Here is a 23,999-nt window from a genome sequence, read left to right as displayed (position 1 = left end):
GCTCCTCAACATATTCCAGAGAGAAAACTGGCTCTCGTGCCTCCCGGGGTGGCCCTGCCAGGACACACGCCCCACCATGCTGGGAGGAGAAGGGCTCTTTACCTGATTGTCTATCTTAATAGTTGTTTCTGTAATAATGTCTGTGTTTGGAATTCTTACCACAAAGGCCATTTAGCTTTATTTTAAAGAACATTCAGAGACAACAGTCTACATATGTAGTCTTTTGTTGGATTTGCTTTTTTCAGCTAAGATATTTTGTAGAGTCAGAATTGTATGAGTCTTACTGCAGATCTCATCTTCAAGTTGTTTGTTGCTGTTTTGTTTTTGTTTTTTAATTTCTTTTGCTGCTGTTTTGCCTTACATAAAGAATAAGATACGTTGTTTTTTTTCTGAAAAATTAAACCAGATGAGGTTGTCAGAGTAGCGTGTGATGCCTCTGGCCTAGTTAACGCTGCAGGAAGCCGCCGGGTGCCAGGCCTCCTCCTTCCTGGCTGGCTTTCTTCAACAGCCTGGGCGGCCGTGTCCCCCAGAGTAACCTCCAGACGTGTTCCCCGGACAGCTGACCAGGAGATGACTGGACATGGTGCTGCCTTTGTTTGCTTCTGAGTGTTTACATGATTTATTCTGTGCCTTTTTTATCACCATACCCGAAAAGCTTGAAATGTAATTTTGATTCCAGAACCGGGCGTTAGCTCTGACAACGATGACGATGACGACGAGGAGGATGGCAACTATCTGCATCCGTCCCTCTTTGCATCCAAAAAGTGCAGTCGCCTCGAAGAGCTTATGAAGGTTTTTATCTTGATATTTAACTCTCTTTTTCATGCCATGACAAAACTTATGGTGATTTAATTTTTGAAAATACTAAGTTTGCCATTTCTTGTATATTTTAGCAGTATCTTATTTTATCATGTTGAAATTTACTGTGAATTGTTTTATTCTTAATTTGATGGCAAAGAATTTGCTTCCTTTAGTTCTTATAGATCCCGTATAGACCAAATAATTTTCATTTTCTTATAATTTAAGTACTAGGGATATTTAGAATAAGTAGGCAGTTGGTTAAGACTTGGGAACTGTTTTGTCGTGCAGATTCCATTATAGTAGGATTGGATCTTATAGATATTCAGAATATGTGCTTCTCGAAGTTCTCCTCTGTTACCTTCATAGGTAGTTTTAAATTAAACATTCTTACCTCTGATCTTCCCCTAAACCTTATTAGAAAGGGCTCAGCCAGGATTTTTGTGTGGTGGCTTTATACCACTGAGTCTGTCGTTTGTGATATAAAAAACCGGAGTCCCTCAGTCTTGAACACTTCGGTCTGCAGTCATGCAGCATGGTTGATCCCTTGAGGGAATGCTTCCTAATTGCTCTGACTTCAGAAACTGTTGGTGGTTAAAAGTCAGAAATTCCTCTAAATAAGGACAGCGTTTCAAGCTTTGAGTGAGTTTGGACACAAATACTTGTTATCAGTAAGTGTCTGGTCTTGTCGCCCCTGCTCCCTTTCTTTAGTGAGTATTGATTGAAGCCTTTCGTTCATTGAGTTTTTCTGGAACTGATGACCAGCTAAAGTACTTACCAACAGTTAGTCCAGGATCTGTACATGTATGCGTGTGTTTTGAGGACTTACCGAAGCAAATCATAAGATGTCAGTATTCAGAAAGCATTTAAGGATAAAGTCAGAGAGAAAAAAATATTCATACTGTAATTTAAAGTTGGGTTGAGTCTTTTGCAACAGAAGAGTTTCGCATGGTTCACAATAGAGAGAAAATGATAAAACTGTGTGTTGTGTCTGTCTCTAGCCTTTGAAAGTGGTGGATCCTGATCACCCTCTTGCAGCACTTGTCCGTAAAGCCCAGGCCGACAGTTCCACGCCTACCCCACAGACAGCAGAGGGCACGGCTGCGCAGACGTCCCAGGTGGAATACACTGCGGACTGTAAGTCCCTGACCTGAGTGTGTGGCTGTGTTGGTTCTGAGCATTCAGCTGCACGTAACTGACCCAAGTACAGTGGTTTAATCAAACAAGGATTTTCTTCTCCTTGTGTAAAAAGAAGTGCAGAGGTGTGCAGTCCCGATTAGTGCTTTTGTCGTATTGATTAGCTGTCCTTAGCATGTCGCTTTCATCCTTCTGCTTGTTACCTGATGGTCGCAAAATGGATGCCCCATCTCCAACATCACCTCTGCATCAGGAGGGAGGATTAGAAGGAGCAGAGGGAGCAGCAGGCACTCTCTGACTGCCCCTCTTAGCATACTGCCCGGGAGATACACCCAGTGACTGCCTCCGAATCTCATTGGCCAGAATGTTGCCTCATGGTCTTCCCATGTGACGTGGGTTTTCAGTTGGGTACAGTGCTACCCTAAACAAAATTCTGTTCAGAAGGAAGAAGGAGAGAATGACCCTTGGGTTGACATACAGTGCTAGCTCCTGTGGTGGCTTTCTTAAGAGACATACAGCAATATACATGCCAGATTCCTTGCAGAGTTATAGGTCATATTTATCCTCAGGGACTGCTATTCTTTTTTTAATTGCTTTAAAGATTTTAATTGAAGATTAAATTGAAGTTCTGTTCAAGGAATTATTTGAAAGTCTTTTGCCTTGGTCTCATTATCAGCTCTTTTTAATTATTTTATTCAGTGTTTAAATATTTAATGAGAGAATCACCTTTTGCAAAAGTCCCTGGAATTCATCTGTCAGCCTACTTCACATGGAAATCTGATATAATGAATCCATTATTGTCTCTTTCATTTAGAAATTGAAAATTCAGCCTGAGATAAATTCTGCCTTAAGACATAAGCAGCTCTTTGCTTGGGATCAGACTTGGTGGTTAAAGGGATAGCTGTGTTCTTTTGCACTTCTCTTTTAGAACTGCACCCACTATGGCTAATATATAATTTTGATGAGCTAAATTAATATTTTTAGACTTTAAAAATCTCTCACTTGAGTGAACATTCTGTGGGTACTCAAAAAACCTATTAAGCTTAAGAGTTTCAGTATTTCTTTAAATGATCAGATCACATTTCTCTGAGTGTTCTGATCAAGAGCAGACCTTGTGTTACGCAGTCCAGACCTGCCATCAGGACGTGATGTAAGCGTCCTAAACGCACAAAGCTTGGCACACGTGGCCCAGACGCATGCAAAACTGTACCCGCGGCACGCCTTTAAGAAGTGCGTTCCACCCCAGCAGCACGATGTGCGCCTAAACATCAGGCGAGATCTGGGACTGGGGAAACCAGGGGTCTCGCACCCGCCTCGTGTGCAGTCCAGACGCAGGTTCACAGAGTCCCCTCCACCTTTCTTGCTTCCCCTTTTCAGAGCCTGCGGTAGAATCTGCATAAGTTAAATACAGTTCCCAAGTGATACCATGGGTTCCTAATGCCATTAGGAAAAGAAACGGCGTGGGGTAGGGTGTGACCACTGCCTGGAATGGTGGCTCTGCGTAGCACTGGTGGCATGCAGTTAAATTGAGAGGTCAGTAACGGGAGGGCGAAGGCACAGGTCCCTGCAGGGGATGCACAGGGAGGTGGGCAGAGCAGGAGAGAGGAGGGAGCCACAGGGAGCAGGTTTCCAGGCAGATCCAGGAGATGGACGAGTAGAAGGTCAGCAGTGGGGACTCTTGGGAGCCCCCTTTCTGTCGATGCTGTCCACAGGCGTGACTGACAAAGGTGGGGTCCAAGGAGCCTTGGCATTCTTCCCACGCCACAGAGGCCATTGCCACAGGCGCTGAGGCCACGGTTCAGAACACTGCACACAGTGCCCTCGTGGAAGCGGTGTGGCCCCACAGGCTGTCTCTTCCAACAGGCAGGGTCCTGCAGCATTGTCTTTGATGGGGTCTCCTTAGTGACTTCCTCCCTCAAGAAAATAGTTTGGAAATTCATCTTTTATTGCTTCTTGTTCTTTTTTTTAAACCGTGAGAGAGTGATGGACACTCGTAGGGACAATTCGTTTGGGCATCTGGAGTTGGAAAGGGTGAGCGTGTCTGATTGTCAGGCTCTCACTCCTGCAGCTCAGGGCTCGCCTTCCCGTCTAATCTTTCCAGCCCAGCAGAGACGGAGCCAGCACTGCCAGAACCCAGTGACTGAGTCGGTGCTGGTTACAGCCTTGCCAGAGAAGCAGCAAATAAAGAGTGTTTATGGGAAATAGTTCACTTTATAAGTTTCAGCAGTGAATTCACATTTTAAGTACTCTGCAGACCACCACACACAGCAGGCGCTGCTCATGACCCCCCCCCCCCCAGGTCCCCTGCCCAGCCTCTGCCTGAAGAGGAGGACTTACAGGGCAGGAGCATCCCTAAGTGTGCAGTAGGAGACAAGGCAGGTGGCCATGGAGGCCCTGGCGGGCTGGGGGCAGCACACAGTGTGCGGCCCAAAGGGAGAGCAGTTTTGTTCGGTTGGCAGGCTGGCAAGGAGGTTTCAGCCATGAGGGTCAGGAGGCCTGAGCACCGCCACCTCTCCAGGGGCTCGGCTGTAACAGGGGCAGAGGCACAGCCCATCGGGGAGGAAGGTCCTGTGAGGACGTAGCTATGCCTGCTGGACACCTGCCAGGGGCCCCCCATCTCCCTGTAGTCCTGTGGCCCCCTCCCCCCATACCCCTCATTCCCAGCTGCGCTGCTGCTGCCTGGACCTGGAGCTTTGCCCCGTGAGCCCATTTGTGCTCCAGCCTCCGCTGGCCCTCCCGGGCCTTCCTACGCTCTCGCCCCTATCTGGGTGGGTTGGTTTTGGGTACTTGTTGAACATCCCACCCATGGTCACGTGAACCTCAAGAGCAGGGGTCTCGCTGCCCCGTTCCTGGCCCCGGCTTGGCAGTCCTGGTGCTCAGCATGTTTCTGGGGGGTTACTGGTGATTGCAGGGAGGCCTTCTGTTTGTTTTTTAAGATGGGGGAGAGACTTAAGTTTCAACTGCTATCAGGAACAAAGCAGGGGGAAGGGAGAAGTAGATTCAGGAAGAGGGAATAATCGCTTGGGGAATGGGCTCGCAGGGAACTGGGCTCTGGACCTGCTGTGCCTTGGAAGCTGGCTGGGTGACTGCACGTGGGCAGGCGCCACGGCTCCAAGCAGCCTGGGGCACAGCTTGCCCCCTTGCCCTCCAGTCATCACAGGCTCACCGTGAAGCGAGACGGACACACCACTTGCTGGGTTGTTGTGAGGATGACACAAGTACTTGTGAAGGCCTCAGTGCCGGGCCCAGCCCACTGAGCTCCTTCGGGACCGCCAGTCCCAGGCTCACCACCAGGACCACTTGTCCAGGGCAGTCAGAGGGCAAGAGGGGCAGCCTGCCTGGGGTTGGACAGGCCCATCCCAGTTCCACAGAACAGCCATGGGCTAGAACTGGGCACAAGTCAAAATAGAAGGCAGAAGAAAGCAGTGTCGGCACCACATTGAGGTTCAGGGAGTCTGAGGTCCCTGTGGGAGGAGGTGGTGGGCATGGCAGCAGCTACTGCTGTGAGGTGTGCATCCCGGGAGCGTGGCAGGGCCCCTGGTGGGACTCTGCTCTGCAGAAACAAGTGCAGCCCAGGGCAGTAGCTGTTCCCCTGCAGTGCCTGTCCCCACGCTCTTTTCTGTCACATCTATGGCCTTCTTCAGGGGTGCCTGACAAATAGCCATGCCTCTTGTCCTGCCATCTTCATCTGCTATTTTCGTAATACCTTGCTCTCCCTGTCTTCATAGCTCTGTGAAAATTTTCAGAATTCCACATGCACAGGTTGCTGCTTGCCTTGTCTTCATGTTTGTGCTTTGAGGTGAAGTAGTCCAGGACCCCAGTTCGGCTTTGGGGGGTCCTTGGCTCCTGGCGGAGACGACTGAGGACTTGACTAGCTCACACCCGGGCCTCCTGCAGGTCTTGATGCTTGTGTGTGTTGTCAACAAAGCCCTTAGTCACCTGTGTAGTTCACGAAGAGGAAAACCCAAAGGGAGTTTCATTTTTAGTTCCTCTTTGCTAGTGCTTGAGAGAAAAGTGTGTTTTAGCGTTCATCTGTATAATATTGACTAGGTCACAGAATTATTAACTCAGTGAGATCTTAACTATGTTGGAAAAGAGATATATTGGAGAGAATTGCAAAAAAAATATTTTACTAGGCCCAGAGTGTCCTCAGAAAGCATTATAATTGATTTTCTCCTCTGTGTACTTTTATTTTCCAAATTTCTTACGAAGATATTGTTTTTCTAGTCAAGAAACAAAGTAAAACAGTTAATAAAACAATTATAATGTTGGACATTCTGTGACTGTAAGGACCAGACGATGTACGGGATCCGTTTTGTATTAAGACCCAAGTTCATACGTGTTCTAACTGGGTTTCCTTTTCTTGTGGTGTTCAAAGTATATCGGGTGAGCAGATGTGTCTCAAGCAGTTGAGCGCCCGCTTCCCACATGGGCATCCTGGTTTGGTTCCTGGTGCCTCCTAAAAAAAAAAAAGGCAAACAAAAAGACCAACTCTGGGGAGCCTATGTGGCTCAGTGACTGAGCTCTGGCTTCCCATATACAAGGCCCTTGTACCTCAAAAAATATTTATATTGGGGGAGCAGATGTGGCTCAAGCATTTGAGCACCTGCTTCCCACATGGGAGGGCCTGGTTCAGTTCAGTTCCTGGTGCCTACTAAAAAACAGCAACAAGCAAAACAAATGGGGGAAAAAAACAACTCAGGAGCCAGTGTGGCTCAGTGGTTGAGTGCTGGCTTCCCACATATGAGGTCCTGCAATCCCTAGTCCCCAGTAATTCAAAAAATAAAGGTATGTGGCTTGGGAGCAGATGTAGCTCAGTGGTTGAGCACCTTCTTCCCGTGTGCGAGGTCCTGGGTTCAATCTCTGGTACCTTCTTAAAAAAAAAAAAAGTATCTCCCTATATTGAGTAAGGAAAAGGCTATGATGATTGGCTGTGCCAGGTAAATCTTTGTGAGTATTCTGTATGAAGTAGGTGGATTATTTCAAAATTACCTCTTCAGCCAATCCACAGGAAAACGTTTGGAACCCCTTTTCATTCTGAGTGCTCCTGAGGCGCCGCAGGAGGTGGTGAGTGTGCACACGCCCTGCCGGCTGCGCTGCCCGAGGGCCTTCCCAGGCCGGGCTTGTCCTGCCTCTTCCTCATCTGCCAGGCGTGTTTACAGAAATGCTCTTCCCCATGCGTCTTTGTGCAGAATCTATTATTCCTTTCTATTTAGTGCATTATTTTCAGTACTCTGCATATGCATGACCTTCCTGTGTCTTAAACAACTGGTTTCATACAAAGAATGAATAGCATTATTCCCATCCACTTAAGTAATTTTCAGAAGTGGGTTAATATTTCAAATTGTGGGCTTTTCATTTGGGAAAATACCAAGTTATTAAGTATAACACTTTCTTGAAAATTACTAAAACTACTGATTACTTAAATCAAGGTGAAATTTTTAGTTTAAAAGTCTACAACCACCTTTGGAAAGGATAATCCAATATAAAAATACAAAAATATATGTGTGGGAAAGCAGAGGTAGCTCAAGTGGTTGAGCACCTGCTTCCCATATAAAAGGTTCCGGCTTTTATCCCCAGTATCCCCAAAATCAAATAAAAAAACAGCTCTCATTGAGGAGCTGCTGTAGCTCGGTGCTTGGGCGCCTGCTTGCCGTGCACGGGGCCCTGGGTTTCCTCCTGAGCCTCCTGAGGGGTGTGTGTGCGCGTGTGTGTGGCCTGCTGCGCGGCGTCTGCTGTTGCTTTCGTAAACCTTTCTCAATGACAAATTTGAAAGCTAGGTTGGATGTTCTTAAGAACAAAGATGGCTTTGACGGTTCATAAACATCCTGGGATTTTGAACACAATGGTTTGGAGCAGTGGGGTGGCGGCTCTTTCTGGGGAGCGATGTGGCCTCTGCGGTCACGTGTGATCCAGATTCCTTGAGAGCCTCTGAGCTAAACAAGCACCCGTGCTGTGCAGGAGGATTTTAGGTGATATCAGGGAGGATTTTTTTTAATGGTGGTTTATTTTAGTGTGATTTAGAAGAAAATATAACTAGTGAATCAAACCCATGAATTTAATATTCCTTAATTAATTTTTTTAAAGATTGATTTTTTATTTAGTTCCCCCCCTTTCCTTTATTTTTAAGTGGGTCTACTTAAAAATATCAAGTAAATGATGATATACGTGCTGTCATTTGTATAACCTTGACCTTGGGATTCCCTGACTGATGACAGCTGGAAGGACATGGAGTCTGGGAAGGTGGGCCAGGTAGGCCCAGTGTGTGGCAGGTGCGGCTGACTCTGACTCCATGACCAGGTAGGTGTAGGGCAGATAGCTGCTGAGTAATAAAATTGAGACTGTACTGCAGCACCTAATTACTTTATCCTAAAGGACAGGGAAATTGACCACTGAAAGCACAAGAGTGCATGCCCTCAGGTCGAAGTACAGTCCTCAGCACTAAAGTCACCGGCAGTTGCGGAGAAGTCAGAGGGTGTACCGCAAACATCCTCAAATGGAAGAAGCCCAGTCCCAGCCAGGGCATTTGAAACACTGGCTCTGTAAGAAGAGTCTGGGGCAAGGTAGTTAGTGATGAGCAGCCTGCGAAGGCTCTCCTAGGACTGGGAACACGGCTCACCTTACCCTACGCCCCTCACCTGTGTCCGAGTCTCTGCGTCCATGGCAGCTGCAGAAAGCGAGGCAGTGTTCATCACTCCTGCTTGCCATCTGCCTGTGGCACGAGGGGCGGGCTCATCAGCCTGAAGTGGGCATCTTAGGAGGTTAAGGGTAGCGCTCACATGCGAGGCGGAAGCTCCATGATGTTGTGGTGGCACGGTAGTGTACATCATGGAATGAGAGGTAGTGTCAGAGGAAAAGCACCTGTGACCACCTGGGGAGGGGTATTGCCCACGGAGGGGAGCACAGGACGGCTCAGTGCCCACCACCAGCAATAGCCCCACCTCCTCCGTGGTTTGCAGGTGTCGGGGTCTCCAGCAAAAAGCCTGATTCCCCCGGCACTGGATGGAGCAGGGTTCACACAGAAGAGAGGCAGAGCCAGGGCAGCCTCCCCTGTGGCTGGCGGGCACAAGCACCCCTTGCACCCCTCCTGTGCTGGAGGTGAGGAGCCAGCCCCTCCCCGGGAGCTGCTGTAGCGCAGGTGGACGCATTCACAAGTGCTCAGGGCTAAAGGGGGTGGGATATGCCGACGGACCACCAGGTGCTGGACCACGCCCCGAGGAAGGCCTGGGCGCTCAGGAACACATCTGGTCCCACAACAGGGTTCATTTGTCGCCCTGGAAGGACCCAGGCCACGCTCAGTCTATGCCGTCCACAGGCAGTGCCTCGTGCTGGTGACGCTTTGTGGTCTCCTACCAGTGAGTGTCCTCTGGCAGAGTGGAGCCCAGAACAGGTGGTGCGTTTGTCTTTGGAGCTGAGGCTGGGAGACAGGAAGGCTCCAGATTCTCTAGAGGTGTTTTTGTTTTGTTTTGTTTTGTTTTGTTTTTTATCCCTCTCTTGTGGCTTTTTGCATGCTGTCTGCTCTCTGTGTCCATTTGCTGTGCACTCTTCCTTGTTTTGTTTTGTTTTGTTTTGTTGCTCGTCTCCCTTTTTTTTGTTGTTGCCTCACCTTAATGAGTCGGCTGTCCATGGTGTTTGCAGGCTGGGTGGTGCCCCACGTTGTCTGCAGGCCGAGCGGCACTCCGAGGCGTGCGGGCCAGCCTGCCTTCCTTCACAAGGAGGTCCCGGGACGTGAACCCAGGGCCTCCCATATGGTAGGCGGGAGCCCAACTGATTGAGCCACAGCCGCTTCCCCCTAGAGGTGTTTTTGCTGTGGGTTAGGAGATTCCCAGTCAGAGAGGCTGTGTGCCTGGAAGTGACAGCAGCACATGGGGGTCTGGGAAGGAGTGGTGGGTGAGGTGGAACTGGATGCAGGAGGAAGCGGGTGGGCGACAGCAGCTCTAGCCAGGCTGTCACAGGAGAGGCGAAGCCGTGCCTGGGGTTTGGCCCCTGTCCCAGGGAAGCCCCTGCCCTGGGCACCAGATGCAGCATTCCTCCCAGGAGGTGCCCCAGTGGGCCACCCCTCCATCCCACAAAGGGGATGGCCTCAGGTGCGTGCGTCTCGCCTCCCAGCAAGAGGCAAGGCCCCCATGGACACAGGGACCCTGGGTTGGCACTGGGAAGGCCCAGACGTCTGAGGAGCCTGTGACTCTGTCCTGAAGCCCACAGGCACTCTGTGTAGACTTGCCATGGTTTTTTGGGAATTTTGCTGCTGCCTGGAGAGTGTTTCCTACATGGCATGGCCTGCCGGGACCTGGCAGTTTTGACTTCACTTCTGCCCACATTTGAGGACAGGCGATGCCAGCAGGAGAGCAGGGCAGGGTCTTGCACTCGGAAGTCACAGAGGAGGCTGTCCACTTCCTGTCCTGGTCGTGAGGTGGTACATGGACGGAAGCTGAGCTGGCGTGGCTGTGTCCTTAGAGCTAAACATGCCGAGTTCTCATTTAGAGAATGAATGTGTCCCCCAGAGGACTGTAAGAGGACGGGGAGCACACTGTCTGCCCTTCCACTTAGACGTTTTAACTGCACTTTGTGTCACAGCACAGTGCAGTCGTAGGCCAGACAGCCCTCCCCTCCAGCCACGAGCAGGCTGTTCTGCATTGCCGACCAGAGTGCCCCCGTCCCACGGGGACACAGGAGGTGCCCGGGCCTGGTGGCTGAGCAAGGAACTTCAGAAACCATGAATCGAGGTTCCAGGCGCACCTAGTGATTTGTAGGGTGCCCGGGATCCATCGACGCGTAGAGCTGGAAGTGCCCACGTGCACACTGCCCGATGGAGCAGGTCTGTGAACAGGTGGAGCTGGGGCAGCAATGGCCAGAGAACAGATGTCTGCACTGGGAGGAACAGCCCAAAGAACAGACTCCTGTGAACTGGTCGTCCAGGGGTGTCATACCATCACGTGCGTGCACAGTAGGTGCAGACATGTGCTTTCCTTAAACGTAGCCCAGCCACGGCTCTGCCTCCTAGCTGGGTGCTTTATTTTGCTAAGGGTATTCCCTTTAATAAATGGTAGGAATTTAATCTGATTAAAGGGAACACTGTATTATGTTCTGAAGGAAAAGCTGAAGGTCACTTATTTCCAAAATATTTTAAAGATTTCGTGTTGGTTAGTGAAAACCTAAGGAGTGTTTGTGGGGTTTGCATGCTTATATTTACATTAACAAAGTGATGTTATGGTTAGCTTTAAAAAAAATGAGGAGGAATGAAAAATCTAGAGTGCGCTCAGGGCCAAAATAGTGAGAGGTTTACACACACACAAAATGTGGTTAAAACAGGGATAAAAATAATGGGTATGTACCTGAAATATTGTCTTAACTTGAAACACAAATGCCTGCTTGCTCACCAACCTGGTGCTGCAGGGCGAAGGCCCTTGCTTAGGCTGAGGGCTTTCTGCTCTGTCCTCCCCGCACACACCACCCGCCTGCAGGCCTCTGATTCCAGGTGAGATTTCTCTACAGTGAAGAGAACACCAAGCGCAGTGCCAGCACACTCCTTGATTTCATTACATTGTTTTACATTTGCATTTCCTTCTGACTCCTCCTGGTTGGGTGACAGTAAGAGCAAAAAGGCACAGGCCTTCTAAAGAGCAGCCTCTGTCCCCTGGCGGGGCACATCCTCGCATCAGCATGCTTACCTAACGGGGCAGCCATCTGCCAGTCCAGCCGGTCTCCTGGCATGCTTGTCCCATCTGTTTAAAACAACAGGTGCTAGCCCAGAGATGAGTAAATTCTTCAGAGGGAAGCAAGAAATGAAGACCCTAGGAAGGGAGATGTGGCTAAGTGACCAGGCAGGGCCTCGTTAGAAGAGCGGCAGTGGGGAGCTGTTTGGGGAGCCGGCGCATGAGGGCTTCACGTTTCATCACGCAGCAAAGCCAAAGCCACTTCCAGAGGCACTCTCGAAGACTCGGTGAAGCGTGACGTGTCCTAAGTCAGCAGGCAACATTTTTCAGCTAATGTAAAAAACAAAAGCATTGAGAAGCCAGGAGAGAGAATAGCGTCTTCAACCCACCACAAGCTTTTACAGTCAAATGGGAAAAAAAATCTAGCCCAGTAAAAAATGATCTGTAGTGTGGTACCTGCTGGAGGTAAGGCTGGCCATGTTTCTAAAAGACTGGCCCTCACTGCCCGTTGTGAAATGGCACTGTGTCTGCTGGCTCTGGAACCTGCCTCGGTAGAGATGCAAGGCCATGTTTCCTTTTCACCCTGACTGCCACCGAGAGCCTTCGTGTTCATAGGAACCTGGAAAGGAGTCCACCTTGCGGGCAGTCAGGAACACTTGGGAATCACAAGCCTTAGAACAAAAGCAAGGCTTCCAGACTGCTGAAAATGCTTTTTCATCTATGTAAGCTTTGATATCTTAATTATAGGGATTAAATAAAAGAAATACAGATTGACCCTACAGTGGCATGCCATTTGTCAGTCTCATATAGGCAAAGAAGAAAAAAGTTAACAGGCATTCATATTATTGGTGGGAATGTAAATTTATGCAGCCCATGTGGAGTGCAACCTGTTAATAGTTATCGGTTTAGAATGACCCAGGATATCTACTTTAATCTACCAATCTATGCGTAAAGATAGAGCTACAAGAATATTCATAATAAAGATTTTTAGTAATAGTAAAAGACTGAAATGACCTCTGTGTCTTCCAGTGGACAACTAACCAGAGAAGTCTGCCTACATGTTGACAGTGGATGAAGAGCCAGGAGAAGGAGGGGTGGTGTATGCTGTGGGCATGGCCCGGGGTGCAGTGCCGCAGGACGCAGAGGGTGGAATGCGGAAGAGCGCGTGCAGTATGATGCCGTCGGTGTCAGGAACAAGGGTGCATGCACAGGCTTTGTACCAGCATCCCTGCAGGGGTACATCAGATAGGTAGCAATGGCTGCTCCAAGCAGAGGAGCTGGCAAAAGCAAATTCAGGGCGACGGAGGGACTCACTTTGCTCTCTGTACAGCTTGAGTTTTTTATAATGTGAATATATATTACCTTGCAAAAAAAATAAAGATTGGGAGCAGGTGTAGCTCAGTGGCTGAGCACCTGTTTCCCAAGTATAAGGTCCCGGGTTCAATCCCCAGTACCTCCTAAATAAATTAGTTTATTAAATAAAGATTTATTTAGCAATAGAAGAAATTATATCATTGATGCGGCAACAGTGACCACTGGAGGTGCTGAAGGCAGGGAGAGGGAAAAAGGTATAATATGGGGGTATTTTCAGTACTTGGAATTGTCCTGAATGACATTGCAATGACAGATACAGGCCATCCTATATCCTGCCATAAACTACAGAATTGAGTGGGAGAGGGTATAGACTACAATGTAAAACTATAATCCATGCTTAATGGCAATGCTCCAAAATGTGTTCATCAATTGCAATGAATCTACCACACAAATGAAAGAAGTTGTTAATGTGGAGAAGGGTGGGAGGTGTGGGGAGTGGGGCATGTGGAAATTCCTTACACTTCTGTGTTATCTAAGTATCTTTTAAAGCAATAAAATATATATTTAAAATTTTTTTTCCGATGCTTATTTTGAAACAGGACAAGTGTCTTGAGTGAGTCTGTGCAATTCCGTGATTTTAAGACAACACTCCCAGGCAGTTTCCTCAGTGCTCAGGGTCTTCTGTCTGGCTGAAGGGGCCATCACTTTTTTTTTGTCCTTCATAAAGCTTCAGGGCAAGTAGCTTTGCTGCAGTTTTCTGCCCGTGATGAAATCGCTAATCTCTTTGTTCTTTTTTTAATCTTACCTGGTATTTAGTAATTGCCTTAGAATATACCAGTCACTCCTGATTATTTACTCTACTGAAGAGATTTTCCTAAGTTTTGGCAGTCTGGGAAGAAAAGTATCTTTTTATTGTAAAATAGTGGTTTTTTAGAAGCTCTTTATTATAAATAGGCAAAGCTGACAATTTGATTATCCTGACAAACTGTTTCATGCTGTTTATTTTTTGCTATTATTTAATTGTCTTCTGATATTTAGTTATAAATCCTTGCAGAAGAGAATAATAAGTGGAATTACTTATGCAGGAAACAATAATAATGGTATATTGCCCACTGCCATAGCATACCATTTTTTAAAAATTATGATACCAACTCAGTGTTTTAAAAATATATTTCATTCTATAAATAGCTTAAGTGAAATTAAACCATACCATGTGGCTAAAGTAGATATTTTCTCTTTTTCTCCTTCAAATCATGGCCTTGAAGTGCTTTACTTACTTTCCAAAACCCCCAAAGATGGTTTTATTGTTTTATAAAACTATGCATACTTTTTTTTTAAGTCAAAGGAAACAGAAGGAAGGAATTAAAAAGTGGCACCCAAGTTGCCAGAACCCAAAAATCACATTAACAGTAGGTGAGCATCATTGATGGCACCGGCAGACCTGAGGCAATGCAGGGGGGTGGGGGGGGGGGAGGCATACAGAGGTGGCAGTTAGGCATAAAGATTCAAAGGTTTAAAAGTTGTTATGTAAATGAAATTCATATGTTAAAGGGGAACTAGGATTTTTTATTTCACTTGAGTTCAACAGATGAACTTAAAATCCAAAATCAAAGTGAAGTACTTGGTGAATTTCAGATAAAAGTTTCTCCAATACATTAGGTCTGAAAGAACTCTTTAAGAAAAATGATTAGTAGAACATTATGCAGTTGGGGTTATGGGGTATTTTAAGCTGTATGTTTTTATTTTAGAGATTAACTATGAAACCAGAGGAAATTAGCATTATAAAATAACTTTTCTTCAACCCATTTCCTCATTTTTTTTGAGATTTTACGTAACAAAAATTTTAAATTTTGTTTGTTTCTGTAATTCCCTAGTTGCTTATCTTAGTTTCTACAGTTAAATGGGTTAGTTTTTTAACCACAATTTCATCACTTGAGTTCTTAATTTGGCTGATCTTATGGTCATTTGAATTTCATGCACAAATTTTTCCAAGAAGGGCTCTATTTCATACGTTTTTGCTGACTTGAAGAATGCCTGCCTCCTGCCCTTGTGAGCAAAGGACAGCTTGTCTGAGTATAAAATTCTCAGGGAGTAGAAGTGGCTCAAGCAGTTGGGGGCCCACCTCTCCTGTGGAGGGCTTAGAATTGCGAGGTGAATATTATTTTTCTTCAGGACAGGGGAAGTTTTGTGTCGTCATCTCCTAGTGGCCTTTGCTAATGCTGAGACTCTTACACCATTCCAGTTCCCACTCGTGTGTGTATGACTTGCTCATTCGTTGAACGCATTTGTGTTGTGCCTGTACTGTGTTGGGACCAGCAGTTGACAGAGTCCTTTCCATCATGGGACTTACATTCTGCGGGAGAAAGACAGTAAACAGACCCCTGCCTCGGTGCAGCAGAGAGACGTGGTCAGGGTGCGTGGGGCCGAGGCCTGGGCAGCTAGTAGGCTGGGGGATGGCGACAAGGTCTCATGTGATCAGAGACTGAGCAGGGGAGGGCTGAGCCAGGCAGTACCTGGGGGAGGGCCTCCCGGAGAGGAGCACGCGCAGCGGGAGAAGCAGGCAGCGCACAGTCATGGGGCCAGGGCCCTGGAGTCAGGGAATCTAGGCCAGCAGAGCTGGAAGCCATTGGCAAGTTTGAGAGAGGAGTGCGGTGCTTTCTGGGAGGTGAGTTAGGCTCCACTTGGAATCATCTAGGCAGGAAGCTCTGGATTTAGGCCAGGGGTCAGAAGAAGTCGTTTTGGTCAGCAGGACTCAGCAGTGTGTTGGATGTGAGACGGAAGAGAAAACCCGGGGTCCAGGGTCACTGCAGGCTTCTGTCCTGATGACCTGGAAGAATGAATGGCATTGCCGTGTGCTGAGATGCAGAGGCTGCTGGGAGAGGAGTGGGTGGAGAAAAAGCAAGGCTTCTGTTCTGGACGCCTCCAGAGGAAAGGTGGAGTGGGCAGTTAACACACAAGCTCAGCTCAGGGCTGGAGGTGTGAGTTCTGGAGGAATTAAATGCCAACAGCTTAAAGCTGCTGAACTTAGCAGAGCCCCTGGATGTCGATAGAGAAGGATTTAGAGGGCCACACCAAGGAAGAGAAGCCAGCTCAGGGCAGAGAGGCACAGCCGCTGCTGAGGGGCTGGCGTCAAGAGAGGGGCACTGGAGGGGGGAGGGGAGAGGGGAGAGGGGCAGAGAGGGAGGCTGGAAGGAGGGGGGCGAGGAGGAGGGCCGAAGTGCTGGGCAGCCCGGGGAAGGTCAGGGTCCTTGAAGCCCCTTCTCAGACGTGCTTGGAGCACTTAGCAGTTGAAGATCAGTGCCAATTTTTAAAACATTCTTTTATTAGGAAAGTAGATCTCTGTTAAGAATATACATATTTTTCTTCCATGTAACTCAGTAAAGCACTTTTCATTCTTGATGCAAAAAACTTTCCTGAGTGGACTCTTATGCAAGAGATTGCTCACTACTCATCTCAGGGGCTCTAAGCACACTTTGGACACTAGTGTGCTGCTCTGTGAGTTAAATTTATGTGAGATCGTAGTCACATGGAGATAGCAGTCAACTGTCTCTGAGAAAGGCTTTGGGAAGAAGGGCACTTGCTCTGACCAGGTGATAAGCAGCCCACGCACATGCAGCACTGTGAGGTGTGCTCACAGCCAGGCCTCCTGCTCTGATGGGGCTTGTTTTCCTCCACAGCTATATTTTTAGAAGTGCAGGTGCCTGCTGAAATGTCTCTCTTGGATTTACTTGGAGGAGTCTTTCATGGGCTCATGATGTGAATGTAGTGGAGTCACATCACCTCACATTTCACTCATTCTGAAACTTGGTTCCCTCTTTGAAAAGTCAGTGTGAACTCCTGAGAACAACTGCAAACCTAACAACTTGCCTGATGTCATAGAAACCTACTGTGAAAACACTTGAAATTCCCCTTCCTTTCTGGCCATGTGAGCGTGATCTTCCAGGGTTTGTGTACTGCAGTGGGTGGTCAGTGGAAGATTTCCAGTCCAGTTCTGAAACCCTGCCTGTGCCTCAACGGACCTGTCCAGGACCCTGTCACAGAGCCACAACTCGGCATGGCACACTTAAATAACAAGGAATTTACTGTAGAATATTCTACCATGAAATGTTTTATTTTAGAAAGAGCACTGGACTCGATGTCACCTGATGTGTAGTCCCCCCTTAAGTGTTTTTGGAGGGCCTGCTGTGTGCAGGAGCTGGGCAGGGTGACGATGTCTTGTCACAGTTAAGTCAACGAACTGTGCCGTAGGGAAGTGTCACAGAGGTGTGCACCAGGTATTGCAGAGCAGAGAGCGGCGCCACCAGCTTGTGACCACGGCAGCAATGCGGGCAGAGGCACTGCATGTGTGGGTAAGGGACAGAAGTGCAGGAACTCGAGGCGATTCACCAGAGCTGGGACCAGAAACCCTGGGGAGCGAGGCATGCAGACTGCGCCAGCTCAGGAGCCCTAGCAGGTGCCATGGCCAGCGCTCTGGCCGTACACTGCCCTGGGCCTCAGTTTCTTTGGGTAGAGAATGGATCCATCCTCCTTTCTTCCCTGACAGTCTATGAGGTAAGAATCTTGGAGAAACATTCCACAAACAACATAGATTCATGAAATCATTGCCGTGTGATAATACCACAGAACACCCAACGGACTGGCAATGCTCATTGGGATGAACAGTTTAGAATCTGTTCTCTCGGCAAATTAGCAGAGTCTATTGCTCTCACATCCTTGTTTTGACTTTGAAATTCTTCTTTATCTTTTCAAAGTGTGATTAAAGTATTACTGGAAAGGGCTCTGAAGTTGTGCAGGTGAGAGAGGGTATAAGCTATATGATGACAGGGAGGCTGTGCCGTTGTGTTCGAGCCTGCTGCATTTTGCATCTTTCTCTGTAGGATTCTCCTGCTTCTGGCTCGTGGATGTGCCCCGCATAATCATTGGCCAGGATTTCCACATCCTGAGCAGGACGCGGGCGGAGGCTTCAGGCGTGAGCTCAGCTGTGCCTTACGTTTTGTTACGTTTTTCCAACATTTAGATGTTTGCAGTAGATAAGTGCCCGCGTTGTTAGTCAGCCATCCTGCCAGCACTGCTATTTTTTAAAATGTGTTTTACTTTAGCAAGATGGATGAATCAGGAAGTCATATAGACTGATTGTTAGTCTGAATGTTTGTACTTTCAAAGGAATGACACTCAATTTTGAAAATGGTTTATTCACTTCCATTATAAAAAGAATACATTAAATTGGAGCTGCCTGATACATACTGTTGGTCGAAGCCTAACTATAAACTGTTTTTGTTTGTTTCTGAGAATTGCTATGCCCTATGTATTGTGGCTGCCATTTAAAATAAACCCAGGCTTCTTTCTGGGCCTGTCTAATGTAGGGCGTGGTGCCTTTGGCCTCCCTGTTAGGTCGTGGCAGTGGCCGCAGGAGCAGAGCACAGGTCAAGGCGGCGAGGCCATGGCCTGCTCTCTGGTCTCTCTAGTGCTGCTGCTGCACTTTCTCCTCCTGCAGGAGCAGCTTTCTTTGTTCAGGGGGTAAAAAGGCTGATCGAGGATACTTTGATTACTTGAAGTGGGATTGGTTGGAAATAGTTTAATTCCACTCTTTCAAGGGTAATTTTGACTCTTATAGAAGCATAAATACCTATACGAATGCCAGATTTATAGGAAAAGCTTGTATTTGAAGCATCCTGTCATCCCTCTGTGGGTTAAATCCTTGTGCGTAGTGCTGGGGTTGCGAGGGCCCGAGGACATGGCCTGTCCCTTAGAGCAGCCCTCGGCTATAGTGCCACACTGCGCCCTGCACCCGCCTTCCTGCGCTCGGCAGCTGCTGGTCCTGCCCGGACTCCCTGCAGGGCGCCGAGGCCGTTTCTCTTCCTTTGATCAAGTAGAATGTGGCTCTGACTGGCCAGCAGCCATGCGTCCAGCTGGAAGGGGACGGCTTGGGAGTTCATGGTCGTCCAGTTCCTGAAGTGAGGCATTAGCAACTCTGACAGTGGGGCGTGTGGGCTGACACTCTTCCCACAGCACACATGAGCGAGGCGGTCTTTCTCACCTAAGGGTCCAGCTGTCATAGAAGTCTGCGAGGTTCTATGCCGCTGATATTTTTTCCTACATAGCAGACAGTCTTGTAAACCATGGTCAATGAAAGAGTTTATGATTTATAAATGTTACTGTTTTTTAAAGTGAATTCATGGAAAAATCATGATAAATAAAATTCCCTAATTAGAAAAATCTTTTTGCCATTCTCTGATGATAATGAAATTAAATCTCTGTGCAGGCAGTACCAGTTGCTTGTCTAAAATAGGATTAGAAATAAAACTTCTTAGGTTTTTGAATCTTCTGTGATTTGTGCCAGCATGGAACATTTTCTCAAAAAAAAAAGATGAGTAAATAAATTCATGAGATTTTTCATTACAAAAGTAGTGGGCTGCTGTCCTACAAATTTTTTATGTGTGCACAAAATATATAGGGAGATTTCAAGTGTCACTGTTCATAGTAGCAAAAGCCCAGTGATGGTTTAAATGTCCCTCAGTGGAGGACTGTTAAAAAATTACAGTCCATCCTATACTGGGAGTGGAGGGCTATGAGGTGGCTCAAAAGAGCAACAGCTTTATAAGGGGAAAGGGAGGGTTGCTTATTCTCATACCTGCTTCTATAGGCATAGATGGTCTTGATGGCCCACCTAAAAGAAGGATAGCTTGTTCATTCCAAAGAGGAGATTTTCTGAATTTAATGGCTCGGGAGGTGTTTGAGCCTGTCACTTCTGGCTTTCCTGTCGTGGTGGCTTGTGGCAGCGCCTTCTCCTCGAGGCTCTGCTGACCTCCGGCACTGGCTGCTCCCTGGATCCGGGCTCCGTGGCCTTTCCTGCAAGGCCTCCAGCAGTTAGGATCAAGGCCAGCCTGGGCCGCTTGAGCCCACACACCTTAACTAAAGTCACCTCATCAGCGGTTCTCTTCATAAGGGTTCACCCCACAGGATGGATTAAGTTTAAAAACATGGTTTTCTAGGACACAGAGCCCAAGTCACCACTTGCGGACAGGAAAATACAGAAAGCAGCATGACTAAAAGCAGACAAAAGTGGTATGCTGTGGTGGTGGTCCGGGGGGTGGTCTTCTAAGGCTCACCCAACCCATCCCCTCTGCGATGTCTCAACAGCCACTGTGGCAGCCATGTACTACAGCTGCTACATGCTGCCCGACGGCACCTACTGCCTGGCACCACCCCCTCCGGGAATGGACGTCGCCACCTACTACAGCACACTTCCTGCCGGCGTGACCGTTACCAGCTCCACCGGAGTGACAGCCACTGCCCCCCCTCCTCCCGGAACCACTCCCCCACCCCCTCCATCCACTGCAGAGACGAGTAGTGGGGCAACACCTACCACCACCAGCACAAGGTACATGTGCGTCTCACTCTCAGCAAAATAGTCACCAGAGTATGTCTGCTACTTTGATGGAAGGGGTCATCTGACCTGCATACAGAGGTTTCCATTTGAGTGTTTATTTTCAAAAGCCCCAATTCCAGAGCTGATAGGAAATCAGAAATTGTCATATATCATCCCTCACCTCCACTCAACTCCAGCTTCTGTGCCTGCCTGGTGTGTCCCAGCTCAGCTGGGTAGCGCCAGCAAAGCCAACAGAAGTGAAACTGCAGCTATTTGCAGGACACTCAGTGTTTCATGAAGCTGATGAACGCAACAGTAGAATTCTTCTTAAATGTCTCGCCAACCATTGGCCAGTGGAGTCCTGGTGGTGAGACTGGAACCCCTGGAGAAGAACGAACCCCAACCCAGATGGTGGTCAGCACTGGGCATCCTGCCTTCTGGCAGCACCTGCAGCTGGGAAGGGTTCTGTTCCCATGAGTTAGATGAGCCAAGTGCTGGGTGGGCATCTAGTAAAATGTGATGAAGTGCTTGCATATTTCTGCAAAAATAGCCCTCTTTTCTGATCATGTTAAGAAAGTCAAACATGAAATGAAGGGTGTGGAGTCATGCTGTCCTTTTCTAAAATTTGGTTTGTAATTGGGAAATGGTAATCAGGAGAGAAAGAATCCATTTTTATACCTTTAAACCTCATTTTTCAACAAAATCCCCATTTCCACCATTCAAGATGAAATTTTGGGTCCTGTTTTAAGTGGATTGGCTTAGACTCTTTCTGCATAATACCTGTCATCCTCAGATAATGGGCCTCCTTTATTTGTTGTTGTAACTCACATGTTGGTGTGAATGTCTGCAGTTCTGAAAGGCACCCTCTGTCTCCCCTGTCGGGCTTGGTCCACGAGCTCGCACTTGTGACACAACTGGGTCACGGGTATTGGCCCAGTGCAGCGGGGCAGTAACCCCAGCCTCCTCTCTGCAGTGCACGTGCCCCAGTGGCTGCCATCATACCCCCACCCCCGGATGTGCAGCCTGTGATTGACAAGCTGGCCGAGTACGTGGCCAGGAATGGCATCAAGTTTGAGACCAGCGTTCGTGCCAAGAACGATCAAAGGTGAGGTTAGGAATTGTGTGTGTGTTACATATGGTATTGGAGATTCGGGTGTGTTTTTGTTGTTGTTGGTTTTGTTTTTTTTTTTTCCTCAAGTATATGATTCCTTTTTAGGGGTGGGCATTAATCCTTTCCTTGGTTCAAGGGTTTTTAAGTAAATACATCTTGTAATTATCTGGATAAATTAGAGTTGGGTGGTATTTTTATGGTGGTATCTTTTGTGTGTGTTTACTTGGTCTGTTTTCTTAAGGAAGAATGTTGACACTACCTAAAAAAAGGATCAAAGTCATGTTTTTCAGGACTAGGACCTAGAAACTTAGACTCCAACTTTTTTTTTTTTTAAATCAAGTAATATTCTTGCCTCAGTTCTAAAACATAAAACCTGGGGTTGCATCTTCAGTGTCATCTGTGTAACCTTGGCCAGTTCTCTGACCTCTCTGCCTCAGTCTCCTTGTCTACAAAGTGGGTAGGGTATACTAGTAGTTACTTCATAAAGTTGTTGAGATAACGACTTTGTAACTGTGAAGCGTTCAGAACGGTCTGGCTCTCAGTAAGAGTGCTCAGTAAACGTTGAAGACACTGTTTCTCCAGAGTGCCTGTTAAGGCAAATGACATGTCTTGTTATTCTGTTCATAGATTTGAGTTCCTGCAGCCCTGGCACCAGTATAATGCCTATTATGAGTTTAAGAAGCAGTTCTTCCTCCAAAAGGAAGGGGGCGAGAGCACACAGGTACATACCTGTACATACCTGTAAAGGTAGGGCAGGAATGAAGCACCGTGGTGCTTGATGACTCTTATTTTGTTCTGGTGTGTGCTGCTGTCATTAACTTGTTCCACCTCTCCAAGGTGAAACTTGTTTTAGAGCTGTTGGAAACTTCCCCACATGTTCATAGTGCATCGATACCCATTTGTCCAGCCTGTTGGAGACCAAAGAATTAAGTTTTTTCAAGCACTGCAAGTTTTGGTTGGCTCTTTATAACTAGTTTTGATGAGAGCCATATATAATACCTCTGTTATGTTAATACGTACTTAAATAAATGAAATGCACTCTCCCAGGTGCCATGCCTGCAGCTGCAGAGGTGTGGCCCAAAGTGGAAGCCATTCGCCCTCGAGCACCGGCCTCCAGGCTGCTGCCTGTGCTGTCCCTCCTTCAGATGCCAGCACACGTGCCTGTGACATGTCCATTTGCAGCATTTTTTCATGTCCTTGTTGCCTTTTCTTCTGCTTTACTCTCCTTACCTTCTCACCTGACGGTTTAGAGACCTGTTTTGGGAGAGAGATGAAGTAGGCATTGCTTATTCAGCCAAATTTTTTAGACCTTCATCTCTGAATGCTCAAACCGAAGAAAATGACACACCTGAAAGTGACAGGGATAATTTGGTTTTCTAAAAGTGTCCTCAGTCATCACTCCCCAAAGAAAAAGGCATTGTTCACAAGACTGCACTTTAGTTGTAGAGTGTCTTCCAAAGGGAAGAAGCCCCTTCTGCTCCTTTTCACTCAACTGTCTTATTAGAAAACAGCACAGCTGATTTTGAAAGTATGTTCCTTAATGCTCCTTAGGCAGTAATGTAGAAACGTGATTGTCTAATGAAACATATAAATTTTTTTTTACTAATTCTTTATAATTTCTTAGTGGTGGTTTGTGCCCATGTTTAATCTCTAGGCTGCATCAGCACCTGAAGAGGCTCCTGCAGACTCGGTGCCTGAGAAGCCTAATGATGTCGTGGAGGACAGTGTGCCTGAAGACATGGCCGACGCAGGAGGGAGAGGGGCGTCGGGGGGCAAGAAGGAGGTGCCGACCAGCAAAACCCTCACTGACGGGAAGCTCGTGAAAGGTGTGCTGGCCCTTTTATTGCAAGTGAAATTCCTGACCATAGATACTTCACTTTAAATTATCATGAAAGAATTCTGGATGAATTAGGAGTAGGTCCTTTTACTACAGAACAGGGTGGAATTGGCAGTTTCTTTTATATTTTTTAATAAAACTACCTCGTTTTGTTGTATTTTCCTAATTTGGAATGCAGGATCATTTCAATAGAAGTTACTCTTAGGTATACATTTGTTAGCAGCCTATTCTTGTGCGCAAGGTAGTGAAAATGTTTAGGGTATTTTAAGAAATGGCTCATACCCCATCAGACTTCCAAATTCTATATACAAACCACTGTACCAACAACAGTTTTCTTTCTTTGTTAAAGCAAGTCCCTTAAGGGACTCCACCAGGCAAGACTCCACTTGCTCATTAGTTACCTTGTTATGGTTCCTGCAAAGAGTTTTTCATCTAGCATGACAGACATACATGTAAATAGAGAATATAATTTAAAAAAAGGCTGGAGGAGATGCATTAGCAAAGAACTATGTGGTAAAACAGGAGTAGCCCCACTTGGGAGGAATGGGCAAGACTTGGAGGAGGAAAGGGTGTGTCAGCTGGGTGCCTTGAGAGTTCCAGGGTTCCCAGAGCTGTCACAGGCAGCTGCACCTCAGTGGGCAGGTAAGTGGGGCTTTAGAGACAAAAGAGTCTGCTAACGAGGTTCTTTTTTTTCTAATTTTTATTGTAGTAACATATATACAACCTAAAATTTCCCATTAACCACATTCAGATATATAATTCAGTGCTGTTACTTGC

The 23,999-nt window shown here is 47.2% G+C and overlaps 1 protein-coding gene across 6 annotated transcripts in view; it reads left to right on the top strand.

Moving 5' to 3' along the window:
* Positions 1–23,999, top strand: part of SFSWAP (splicing factor SWAP) — a 76,890-nt gene that overhangs the window by 14,819 nt on the left and 38,072 nt on the right. For all 6 annotated transcript variants that reach the window (XR_011646464.1, XM_071209735.1, XM_071209734.1 and 3 more), the window contains 6 exons: positions 680–792; positions 1,800–1,935; positions 20,046–20,286; positions 21,248–21,379; positions 22,013–22,106; positions 23,040–23,211. Coding sequence is in view for 5 of the 6 variants with exons in the window: in XM_071209735.1 (XP_071065836.1) it covers positions 680–792; positions 1,800–1,935; positions 20,046–20,286; positions 21,248–21,379; positions 22,013–22,106; positions 23,040–23,211 (888 nt within the window). In the remaining variant the exon portion in view is untranslated. The remainder of the gene's footprint in view (positions 1–679; positions 793–1,799; positions 1,936–20,045; positions 20,287–21,247; positions 21,380–22,012; positions 22,107–23,039; positions 23,212–23,999) is intronic.

The sequence above is a fragment of the Dasypus novemcinctus genome, chromosome 19 (genome assembly GCF_030445035.2).
Source record: "Dasypus novemcinctus isolate mDasNov1 chromosome 19, mDasNov1.1.hap2, whole genome shotgun sequence".
Lineage (NCBI taxonomy): Eukaryota > Metazoa > Chordata > Mammalia > Cingulata > Dasypodidae > Dasypus > Dasypus novemcinctus.
This window is presented reverse-complemented; position numbering and strand designations above follow the sequence as displayed.